This window comes from Sinocyclocheilus anshuiensis, unplaced genomic scaffold (assembly GCF_001515605.1).
Source record: "Sinocyclocheilus anshuiensis isolate Anshui unplaced genomic scaffold, SAMN03320099.WGS_v1.1 scaffold112, whole genome shotgun sequence".
NCBI lineage: Eukaryota > Metazoa > Chordata > Actinopteri > Cypriniformes > Cyprinidae > Sinocyclocheilus > Sinocyclocheilus anshuiensis.
Window position 1 is genome coordinate 601,061 of NW_015557175.1, and position 10,611 is coordinate 611,671.

General features: G+C 35.0%; 1 protein-coding gene across 2 annotated transcripts in view; it reads right to left on the reverse strand.

The window, feature by feature from the left end:
* Positions 1-1,484: 1,484 nt before the first annotated feature.
* LOC107678458 (proteolipid protein 2-like) overlaps positions 1,485-10,611 on the reverse strand; it is a 14,284-nt gene continuing 5,157 nt past the window's right edge. The window contains exons 2-5 of one of the 2 annotated variants that reach the window (XM_016473732.1): positions 5,390-5,545; positions 5,194-5,292; positions 4,956-5,052; positions 1,485-2,553 (exon numbers count right to left, since the gene is read on the reverse strand). In XM_016473732.1, coding sequence (XP_016329218.1) covers positions 2,540-2,553; positions 4,956-5,052; positions 5,194-5,292; positions 5,390-5,545 — 366 coding nt within the window. In that variant the 3' untranslated portion in view covers positions 1,485-2,539. The other variant, XM_016473733.1, reaches the window with a different exon arrangement.

Sequence of the window (10,611 nt, forward strand, 5' to 3'; positions counted from 1 at the left end):
CTATCTATCTATCTGTCTCTGTCTATATCTATCTATCTATCTTTCTATCTATCTGTCTCTGTCTCTGTCTATATCTATCTATCTATCTATCCATCCATCCATCCATCCATCCATCCATCCATCCATCCATCCATCTATCCATCCATCCATCTATCTAATAATATTGTGATTGTAAAGTTCATAACTTGTTTTGCTACATGGGCTACTTACAGTATACAGCCAGATCATTCATTTTTGAATGGAGAAGTTATTTGAAAATGAACAAATCATCTGGTTATTTACCTTCATGAAGTTGCAAACAGTGAAATATTAACCTATCAGAATGCTCCCTCTCAGTTTTATCAATAACTTTTTTGTAAATTGTAAATTTTTTTATGTACATCATTACATATTATTCATTGGTAATTTTATTTATTTAAAAATTAGTTATAGACCTACCTAAAATGTTCATCAGCCATTACTTCAGTCTGCTAAGAAACTGTTACATGAACTGTTGTATGTGTAGAGTAGCCTATATCGAAATATTTAAGACTCAAGATTTTTTTTCTAGAAACCATTGCTTTACAAAACAAAAAATCATTCTTAACTTTTCGCCATTTATTTATTTAATGCATTAATTAATTCATTACATAATAAAACTAATACATACATCAGTTTCTTAAAAACCTAAGACTTAACCTCTTTAAAAAAAACTCCACAGAATAAGATTGTCTCTAGTGAATGTAGATGCTGCCATCTAGTGACAAATATTCAAGTCACCTGGACTAACCAACCGTCTATCGTTGAATATAGCAACTCTTTTTTTTTAAATGTTAAATGTAAAAAAATAGTTATGCAAATATTTTTAATATGAAGTAAATTTGTGATATTATTTGCAGTCTAAATGATTGGTTTCACGCCAGCAGGTGGCGCTGCGCGCACCGTGTCCTTCATGCAGTGTCTTCAGTGAGGTGCAAGGGCGCACACACGCACACTTGTAGCAGTTCAACACGTTGTAACAGCCTTTTATTAAATGTTATCCAAATACCAGCCACATCTGTTAAAAAGAGACAAATTCTGCAGAATTATTTCCACATGCTGTACTTGTAAAACCAAAAACATCCAATAAACAGTTTCTTTAAAAGTGTCCGTTTAAAAAAAGAGCAGAACATCCTGAGTTTATCATTTTTTATAGAACCATCTCACAAATAAATGCTTTCAGGAAGTCATTGGAGTGGAGCTGAGGGTGCAAAAACAATACAGACATGAGAGGAAAAATCAGGCAGTCTTCGTACATTGGAATATATCATTCATAAATGGTTACAACAATTTAAACATGTTATAAATGGATTAAAAAAAAAAACAGGCCAAATTATTGAGTCTTACTAAAACTGCAGATTTATGAATCTCTGACTTAGACAAGCTTCTGACAGCACGTTTGAATAACTGGAGGTTCAAATACTTCTGAATAATCTCTTTTAATGCACGTCAAAAAAAAAAGTCTTAGCGAACAGATATTTATTCATAATATTTTCTTGGGAAATCATGAATGCTGACAAACTGCGAGTGCTATTTTAGTATTTCTTACTCTACATTCCTCAGTAGGGTTGAACTATAGAGGCTGTAAATGAAGATATATTAATATATGTGATCAGTTTATTATTAGAATCATAACAAAAAATACTTATGGCATCAAGATATTGAGCAACTCTTGAGGTAACAGGTTTAATGGCAATGAATGAAAATGAACATATTGTACCAAACACATGGACATTAAAACTTTTTACTGTACAAATCTGTGCCACCATGGAATATATTAGGGTTGAGATTCATTCCTTTTCAGTTTAAAGAAAGAGAAAATCCCTTTAAATGTGTGACTTTTTCTTGACCGCACCTGAGTTGGATATATCCGACTCAAATCCTGTTTGATTAACCTTATACAACGAACTTTTTTAAAGCACAAAACACAAGAACGATCAATAGTTATTAGAATTTAGCTTCAGTTACGAATTACACTGAAATTTTACCCCATAACAAACCTATGCAACCTTCATGCTTCATCATAAAAAAACAGCACCAGACTGAATTAAATCAAGTTTCCAACACAACTTATTAATAATCACTTTGTTTAAAATCACTTGGTCAAAATGTGTCTTTGTCTAGTAAAGAATGGGAAGACGGACTGACTTTGAACTTTGTTTTATCTGACGATTTTATTAGCCCTATCTCTTATTAAATGTTGTGATAGTGCTTTTGTAACCACCAAAGCCAACAAATAAATTGTGGTAACAAAAGCCGCCTGACCAAGACGACGGTAATGGATCCTTGGATGCCAACAGCTTTCTGTTCCTTCATATATGGTGTTTCTTTAATCTCACTTTTAAATCCCTTTATACATAAACCTCTTGTGTTGTGTAAAGTTTTGTCCCTTTTGCATTCCTCTGGTCTTCATCTCTCATGGTAACTTTGCGATAACTCTCAGGAATTCATTCCTTTTGCCGTTTCTAGACTTGTCCTCCATGTTTTGGTGGCTGTTAATGTTGTAGTGAGGAAGGTAGATTCAAACTGTGTCATCTGTTAAAAAACAAAGAGAGCAAACAAAAAGGGAGACGCAAAATAAATAAGTGGGGAATAGTTAGTCAGGTTAAGTTGTTATAGTTACACAGCATTAAGAGCGGACGTGTAAAACGGCATAGCTTTCGGTGAGATACCAGTGTTGCCACTGGCGTCTCTGTCAGAATAACTGTTTGGCTCAAATGCCAAATGTCAGTCGTAAACATCCCACAGACGGCCTTCAGCGACCTGTTCAAAGAGAGTTACAACACGTGTCACCTCCAGTTCAAATCAAACCTGTCTTTATGATGCAAAAACAAACCTCATTGATTCCCATGCATTAAGCAAGTATGTTTGAGCTTCTGTATATGCATCTGTCAATCTTTATCTGTGAGTGAAAGCCTAAATGAAATCTGTTCATCAGGTTTTGGTGTAATGGACTTTCGGTGGAGGGACAGAAAACTCTCAGGTTTAATTGAAAATGTGTTTTCATTTCATTTCATTCAAGTCACAGTTTGTTAAAGGAACAAATGGATGGCATCTGTTGATGTGTTGTCAGTTAACACATCCCTCAGTTTGTAAAAACAAACACAAATCTAACGGAAGTGCTTTACTGTACACATGGTTTTTGTTTATGCAGACTGAAGCGCTGAAGTATTAACTTGTACTAAACCTAGAATGTTACTGTAAGACAAGATTCTTTTTCATATTTAGATAACTCAAAAATTTAATAACATTGAAATTTAAACATGAGATTTTTTTTTTTGATTTTCCCACTTAAAGGAAAAACATCTTGGAATTCAATGCAATTTAATAAAATAATAAAAAGCAATAAAACTATGAAGTAAACTATTATTAATTAGACATGTATCTACCTATAAATAAATCTGACTTATATGTTAATTCCTCCACATATTCATCTTAAAATATCACCTCTCTTTTAGAATGGTTAATTGGGGTTCAAAATATTTTTAAGGTCTCAATAATTAGTTTTACGAAATTAGTCATGTTCCTTCAGTGCATACTGTCCATACAATGGCCCTATAAAGAATTAGGATACATAAAATATATGAATGTCACTGCATTAGATAAAATATCAAACCAAGGAGCTTTTATTTCATAGAAAGATGGAAGAACACGTTTCAGGTCAAACATTTCACAACAAGAAATTTTTCGATTAGGTATTGAAATATTAGAAATACTGAACATGAAGAGATGTTCAGTAGGAGACTCCACTAGGACGCCTGTGTAAACTTAAAGGAATAGTTCACAACAATGGATGCTCTGCAGTGAACGGGTGCCGTCAGAATGAGAGTCCAAACAGCTGATAAAAACATCACAATAATCCACAAGTAATCCACACCACTCTAGTCCATCAATTAACATCTTATGTAGCCAAAAGCTGCATTTTTGTAAGAAACAAACCCATCAAGACGTATTTAACTTCAAACCACTGCTTCTGGCTACAATATGAGTCCTCTATCTACAATACTGCTTTTTCCAGTGAAAGAGTCATCTCATCTGAATCCGGTGAGAAATATGCTCCAATCAAGCACCGTTTACAAGTGAAAACAGTCCATAACAGTTCTAAAGAAACATGCCAGTTGATTTTGATGTGAAAGGACAACAGTGGATGGATGGATTTTAAAGGAGGAAGCGTTATTATGGATTATGGACTCATATTTTGGCCACAAGCAATGGTTTAAAGTTAAAACGCTTTAATGATGTGTTTGTTTCTTACAAACACACAGCTTTTGGCTTCACAAGACACAGTGGTAAAAAATGTATAGCCTGAATGCTTTGGATAAAAGCGTCTGCTAAATGCATAAATTATTTAATTATTATTAAATTAATTATTTAAGACATTAACTGATGGACTGGAGTGGTGTGGATTACTTGTGGATTATTGTGATGTTTTTATCAGCTGTTTGGACTCTCATTCTGACGGCACCCATTCACTGCAGAGCATCCATTGCTGAGCAAGTGATGCAATGCTACATTTCTCTAAAGTTAAAACACATTAATGATGGACTTGTTTCTTACAAACATTCAAGCAGCTTTCACTTCACAAGATGTTAACTGATGGACTGGAGTGGTGTAGATTACTTGTGGATTATTGTGATGTTTTTATCAGCTGTTTGGACTCTCATTCTGACGGCACCCATTCACTGCAGAGGATCCATTGGTGATAAAAAAAAAGAAATAAACTAATCTACATCTTGGATGGCCTGAGGGTGAGTACATTTTCAGCAAATTTTCATTTTTGGAGAGCTGACACAGTATATCCACTAAAAATCTGCTGACGCTTGATTTGATATTTGATATCTAATGCAATGGCATTTAAATGAGGTTTAAGTGTCCAAATAACATTTGAGGCCAGTGAACTTTCTAACATGTTTTAATAAATGAATGTGTTCATGCACCTGTGGGAGCAGCTGTATGCTGTCTGCCGCTCTTGATGTCCAAGAAGATTGTGTAGCAATCATAAGCAAACAAGATCCCAGCCACCAGACCGAACACCTGCGAGAAAAAGTGAGCGTTATTATGAACAGATGCCAGTAGTGCAAAAATCAGAGGAGGATATAAAGCACTAATAGATCCGATTTGATCATAAAAATATAAATATAGCATGCATTTGATGCTGAACGTTAGATGTCTCACCCCACCAGCGATGCGAGCCCCGTCCCCAGATCCGCCGATCACACAGATGAGAGAGGTAATGAGATAAAGTGCTGCACCGATTACAGCGCGGAAGAGATCCTGAAGGGACAATCAGAGAAAATGAAAGAGTGTAAAACTCGCCACCGCAATGCTAGGCTGGACCACGATGCAAGAGTGTGAGTGAATTCATACTCACGCTCCAGAGCCAGTTCACCACCAGGAACTGTTTGTCCAGCTCCATCATGAAGACAATGAAGAAGATGATGGCAAAGACCATCTCACAGATGGCCACCGCTGAATACCCGCCATACATTGACGCGGCGTAACAGATAAGGATGATGAAACTGAGGAGCTACAGAAAACAGACAGACATGCAGTTTAACAACTTAAAAGAAACTCGATTGCATCAGTGTAGAAGTGGGTAAGGGGTGTGAACGTGGTTTTGATCGGGGGTCAAGGTTTAGCTGGTTAGCATTAGCAGTTAGCCCTTGTTGATAGATACCGTATTTATACAGTTCTGCATGTTTCTCTATTGCAATATTATTATTGTTAAAGTCACAATAAAAGGGAAGAAGTGACAGATCTTGGTAACACTTTAGTTAATGTCCAATTCTCACTGCCAACTAGTTGTTTATTAGCATGCATATTACTAGCATATTGGCTGTTTATTAGTACTTATAAAGCACATATTAATGCCTTATTCTGCATGACATCCCTTAATCCGACCCCATACCTAAACTTAACAGCTAACTTACTATCAATAAGCAGCAAATTAGGAGTTTATTGAGGCAAAAGTCATAGCTAATAGTGAGAATTGGTCCCCAAACTAAAGTGAGACCCAGATCTTTTTCTGTATTCCATATCTTCTGTTGATTGTGCAGGAACGAGTTTAAGTTGATTGATTGGAGATCGTCACCAGAGAGAAGTTTGTCATTTTCACCGGAAGATCATTTAAACATTAAAAGGAACAAACAAGTTGAAACAAACATGGATGCATTGTTCATAATAACATCTATAACATGCATATACAAAACAGATACATATTTCTGCATGTTCATTTCATGCTGACTTTAACAAAAAAAATTAAATGACAACATTTTTCATTAACTGAAAAAAAAAACATAACTGAAAAACTTAAGTACATCTTCCAAATGTACTCTAAACTGAAACTAAAATCAAATGACACGATTCCCAAATGATTTAAAATAAAACAAAAATGGCCACAAATTAATTTGTAATTTCTGATACATTCTAAAACTTGAAACCATTACAAACGGCCTACATTAAACATGAAAATGCCACTAGACGGCAATAACACTAGACTGTGCTAAGAAATTAATGTTTAACACAGCTGTTAAACATTTTTAATAAAACCAATAAACTTTGGCAGCCCTAAAATACTAAAACTAGAAAAGTCTGAAAAAACGAAACTAAAACTAACAATGACAGATTGAAAACTAAGAACAACTAATCTAAATGTAAATGAAAAAAGACTAACTTTAAAATTCAAATCTATAATGGCCCTGCTTCATTGACAGTCATTCAAAAGTAGTTTTATATTGTATAAAATATTCTATTTTGGTTTTCTGTTCATATGCTTCCATTAGTAGTAATTTGCAATTTATATAGTCATATTATATTAAAAAATCCGTAACTTGTTCAGTTGTATCTTGTCTCTAATGCAATGACATTTAAATGTGGTTTAAGTGTCCAAATACCTTTTGAGGCCAGTGTACTTTCTAACATGTTTTAATAAAACAGGCATTCAAAAGTAGTTTCATATGTTCTGTCCATATGCCTCCAGTAGTATTAATTTGCTTAAAACAATCCGTAACTTGTTCAGTTGCATCTTGTATAAGATGTATAAAACGTCCGCGTGCATGAGTGTTTTATTATTTTCCTAAATGTCTTTGGCTTTTTAGTGTGGAAATTCTCCCTCTCCAGTGCGTCACCCATGTTTGCTGCCAATTCACCAAAGCTTTCTACTGTTCACTACCCACAATTCATCTGAACGTGCCATCTGCTCTAGGTGTCAGTTAACAGTGCAGCTCTGAATCGCTCACATCCGAAGACTGAAGATTTGTGAAGCTTTTTCAAGTCTGATTACTAAAACATGTGGTGAGGACTAAAGAGAGGACTACGGCACGGATGTAAACAGCACAATTCACACAGAGCGAGGTTGTAGACGAGGTCGAAGGTCCTTATATGGTTAGAAACAGAGAACTATTATAGGAATACTTTTGGGAGTACATGACTATTATGAACGTCTAATCAAATCAGCCCATAAACTCAACCACTGCGCCGCTGGGATCTAAACAAACACTGCTGGCAACAACTAGGAAACATCAGTGGACATTAGTCCACATTAATCTGTGACTCATGGTTTGATTGTAAAGAATGACAAGTATGCAGATTGAAATAAGATTACAGAGTTTTCAACATGCTTACATTTTAAGCCTACTGACAAACCTAATGAAACATTAAATGAATTTAAAGGGGAAAAAAAGTAACCAGATTTCAAATTTCGTATATTTCTTTCATACTTGTTTGAAGGACAGTACAGGTGTTCTTGCATGGTTCAGTTCATCTTGAAGTGTTATGTTGCCATGGTTTGTGGTGGTGTTAATGATTTGTACACATGCCACTGTGAAACACCTGTGCCTTGTGTTTGCAATGATCTGCTGCCACAGTAACAACTGATAAAACACAGAGTAAGACTGTTTTCTCAAACAGGAAGATTCTCAGTGTGTTAGGAGGCAAGTTTCCTGTTTTCTGTCACTTGGGGAAACAACAAACTTATGCTACCATGGCAATATCTACCATAAACATTAAATGAAACATGATTTTCTAAATGCAAGTTATTGATCTTAATGTAACGATTCACGGTTTCCCTGCCAGCGTTATAGGGTTAGTTGCCAGCCACCGCCAGCATTTTTTATCATTTTAAATAATATTTCATGGCCCCCAGAATATTTTTTGTATAAATATCTGAACATACATCAAAATAAAGATCAGAGCCTCTACTTTAAAAAAAAAAAATCTGTTTTATTCCAGCTTCAAGCATTCTTTTTTTTTTTTTATCAAATACTACATCTGGATCATATTCAGTTCGATGATCAAAGCAAAGATGCAGTAGATCGCTTCCATCAACACCCCTAAAGCTTCACAGTCCTTTACTACTTCCGGGATTGACATTTCACTGTGTAACTTTAGGCAGTTTTCATTTATATGCTGTTTATTGTTGATGATCGTATTATTTTTCATATGCATCTGCTTACATATGAGATCGCTCGTTTCTGCGTCTTCATTACATTTTTTGATCGAGAGATTCTGGACTCATTCAGGAGATGCGTAATAGCGCCCCCGAGTGTATAACAGTGAAAACACGGAAACCTGGAAAATTCTGTGTTTGGCAGGGAAAGAGTTAACTGAAATAACCTAATTTGACCTTCCGGTAAAATGACAAAGACTTTTCTCTGGTGATTGGCTTTTCCAATCATTTATTTTGCTTAAGCCCCGACTCTTTATCCACTGCAAGCTCACATTCAGCTTATCCGCTTCCATCAAATCAACAACCGATGCAGAGAACCAGGTCCCCGTCGTACATTTTTTCTTTTTCACTAAACCGTTTCACTCGGATGTACATCACAATATGGAAGAAAAGATCTGTCGATACTTTGTTTGATTCTGACTTTAGTTAAGGTTGAATCAAAATTCACTGTTTACTTTCTCAACACACGTTCCTGGTGTTATTTTGAATGATTTATTTGAGCATGTTATTCTAAAAAGAAAAAAAAATGACAGTAAAGACAATTAAAATGTTTTTTTTTTAAATAAATGCTGTTCTCCAAACTTTGTTTCATCAAAGAATCCTGAAAAAAGCTTTGATCAAATAAATGCTTCCTTGTTGAGCATAAGAAACATATTACTGACCCAAAAATTTGAATAGTAGTGTGTATTTATTTATTTTTTAATTTAATTTATACATTTTTATTATTTTATTTTAAGTTTTTTCTTTTGAATTATCACTCACAAATTCTCACTGCAGTGATGCTGAAGCTGTGTCCTGTTACATCACTGATGGATATTTGGGATTATTATTTGTATTACATAGGCCTGTCACGATAACAACTTTTTGTTGTGCGATATATTGCCCCAGAAATAATTGCGATAAGCGATATTATTGTCATTTTAAAGACCATTTTATGCCACTGACTATATAATCATAACGCAACAGCATAATAATGCAATAAGGCCTACACACTTCCAAATGACAACAAACTTTGAATTTTTAAGAATATTTAGATCATGGAAATTAAGTATCAAAATATTAGATACCTTAAAAAACCTGAATAAAAAGTGCAAAGTAAGCAGAAAAAATTTAAAATGTCTTGTCTGGAGATTTTTCCATCTACAGATTTTCCCTGACCTTCTTTTCTCTGTAAATTAAGGGTGCACACTATTGCTGAAAAACACAAACTTGATGAAACTTTTTTTGTAGAAGCATTTTTTTAATTTGAACTAGCACCTCATGACTACACCACGTTATGTACGAGAAGCTGCAAAAGACACTGGCACAAGTGGAATGTACAAAACATGGTGACATAAATTTTTTAAGTAAATATAATGGGCGATATGTTGCGTCACCAAAAATTATTGAAGTCATATTGTGCGATAAGTTGATATATTGATTATTGCGACAGGCCTAGTATTACATGTTATATTTGTCACCGTCAGTTCAGGGTTTGTGTCATGTATTACTAAAACACAAATCCACTGACTGGAAATATAAATACTATTGCAATATTTTGGAAATTAAGTGTTTTAAACACACAAACAGCACATAAGCTCATTTTCACCTCAATTTGACCAAAACAGCAACAGAATGCAGTTCTTTTCTGAGGCGCAAAATGAACTGGGAAGTGGTGTTTCAGAGTGTTTGTTTAAAGTGCCCCTATTATGCCATTTTTAAGGTTGCTAATATTGTTTTATGAGTCTCCTAAAACAGGTTTACATGCATGCAAGGTCAAAAAACACGTTAGTTTTCTCCAAAAATAGATTTAATTTTACCTAATTTCTACATTATTCGTAAATGACTCGGGCGAAGCACTTCAAAGAATCAGTCTCTCTAAACCCCTCCTTTCCGTGAGCCCTCACTGCTGTGATTGGTCAGATGGCGCAGTCCTTTGTGATTGGTCCAGAGCCGTAGACAGATTGGCTCTGGATTGGTCTACCGCGAACAGCGCGTCGGAAACGAAACATTGCCATGACGGAATGACAGCCCTGGATACTTGTCAATACATAGAAGGCACTGTCGGCTTCACAACTTTGCAGATAGTTTATGTTCACATTAGGGGTGTGCGATATATATCATCTGCGATAATATCGTAATTGTTGTTTTAACGATGTGCGATTTGA